The 1,659-nt window shown below is 45.5% G+C and overlaps 1 protein-coding gene across 1 annotated transcript in view; it reads right to left on the bottom strand.

The window, feature by feature from the left end:
- Positions 1–549: 549 nt before the first annotated feature.
- Positions 550–1,659, bottom strand: part of LOC101859829 — a gene marked incomplete at its 3' end in the record, with an annotated part of 93,426 nt that continues 92,316 nt past the window's right edge. The window contains 1 exon segment of the mRNA XM_005111700.2: positions 550–658. Coding sequence (XP_005111757.2) covers positions 550–658 — 109 coding nt within the window.

Here is a 1,659-nt window from a genome sequence, read left to right on the forward strand (position 1 = left end):
AACTGAAAACGCCGACAGACAGACAAAGAACAGAATCAGCCGATAGACAGACAAAGAACAGAATCAGCCGATAGACAGACAAAGAACAGAATCAGCCGATAGACAGACAAAGAACATAATCAGCCGATAGACAGACAGAAACAACAGAAACAGCCGACAGACAGACAGAAACAACAGGCAGACAGACAAAGAACTGATAGACAGACAAACAGAAACAACTGATAGACAGACAGAAACAACGGAGGGAAGATAAGAAGCAGGGTATACAAGTGGCACTTTCCAACCACTCGCTTATGAGGCCAAAGATTGAGCAGTGTGTGAGCTCCCATGGGCAATAATATTTACAATAACAATAAAACTAACAATAATAATACTGAAACTGATGATGATGATGATGATGATGACGATGATGATGATGATGATGATGATGATGATGATGATGATGATGATGATGATGACGATGTGATGCTGCTGCTGCTGCTGATGATGATGATGATGACGATGATAATGATTAGCGCACGTGAGTTGGTGTACCCAGCGAGTACTCACCTGAGGCGGCACTTGTCTCCCATCCAGTTCTCGTTGGGCTGGAAAGTTTTGTCCGAGCATTGCTCACAGAAGAACCCCTGGCCTGTCTTACACTGCTTCAGCTGGTGGCCTGTGGGGGACACAGAGAGTTTTGTTTTAGGCAGAGTTTTACGGCACTTGCAACACAATAAGGTCATATAGGTGCCGAAGATTAGAGGTGTTACAAGAAAGTGACAAACATAAAAAAGGAGGGGAGATATGGACGATAGATGTTAATAGGAAAGAAGAAGCAAACCACACCAGAGCACCCACCAACCACCCACAGTTAGACGTTTTTTTACTCGCCCCTATCGACAAAATTTAAATCATTTTAGTTTTAGTAAGAGTTTTACGGCACTTGCAACACAATAAGGTCATATAAGTGCCGGAGATTAGAGGTGTTACAAGAGAGTAACAAACACAAAAAAATGAGGAGAGTAATATACTACACAAAAAAAAGAAGGAGGAGAAATAAGGACGACAGATGTTTGATAGGAAAGAAGTAGCAAACCACACCAGAGCACCCGTGAACCACCCACAACCCGAGTCAAGCCGCCAAAAAGGACGTAAGTCTCATAAACGAACACACTTTCAAACAACCAAAACCAGAAGACAAGGAAAAGCCAGCCAACTGCGGCTCTCTGTAAGCACCCGGCCAAAAAAGACGTAAGTCTCATCCACACACTTCCAGCAGACAAACCAGAAGACAAGGAAAAGCCCTCCACACACGCCCACAAGCCTTGCCGAGCAAAGGTGACGCTCGAAAGGCCACGCGAGATGTTGCAACAATTACGGTCAATCGGCAGCGGCTCAGGGACAGCCAGGTCTGGGGAGCGTATGTATGTCGCGGGGCAGGAGATTCGGCAGGAGATTGTATCTGCTGCTGCCACGGCTATCGTCTGTAACTGTAAGGGATTCTTATTGCTTGACGCGCGAGGCAGACAGACGGGGCAGATGTGTTTCGATTTACTGACAACCTTTCGCTGTCGGTAAGTCAAGACGAGTGATGATAAATCTCGTTCGGTTTGTTGAAGGCTAGGACTGGGGTTGGGATACACATACTGAAGGCTTGGGGGTTGGGTTCTTTTTTTT

This window comes from Aplysia californica, unplaced genomic scaffold, assembly GCF_000002075.1.
Source record: "Aplysia californica isolate F4 #8 unplaced genomic scaffold, AplCal3.0 scaffold01103, whole genome shotgun sequence".
NCBI lineage: Eukaryota > Metazoa > Mollusca > Gastropoda > Aplysiida > Aplysiidae > Aplysia > Aplysia californica.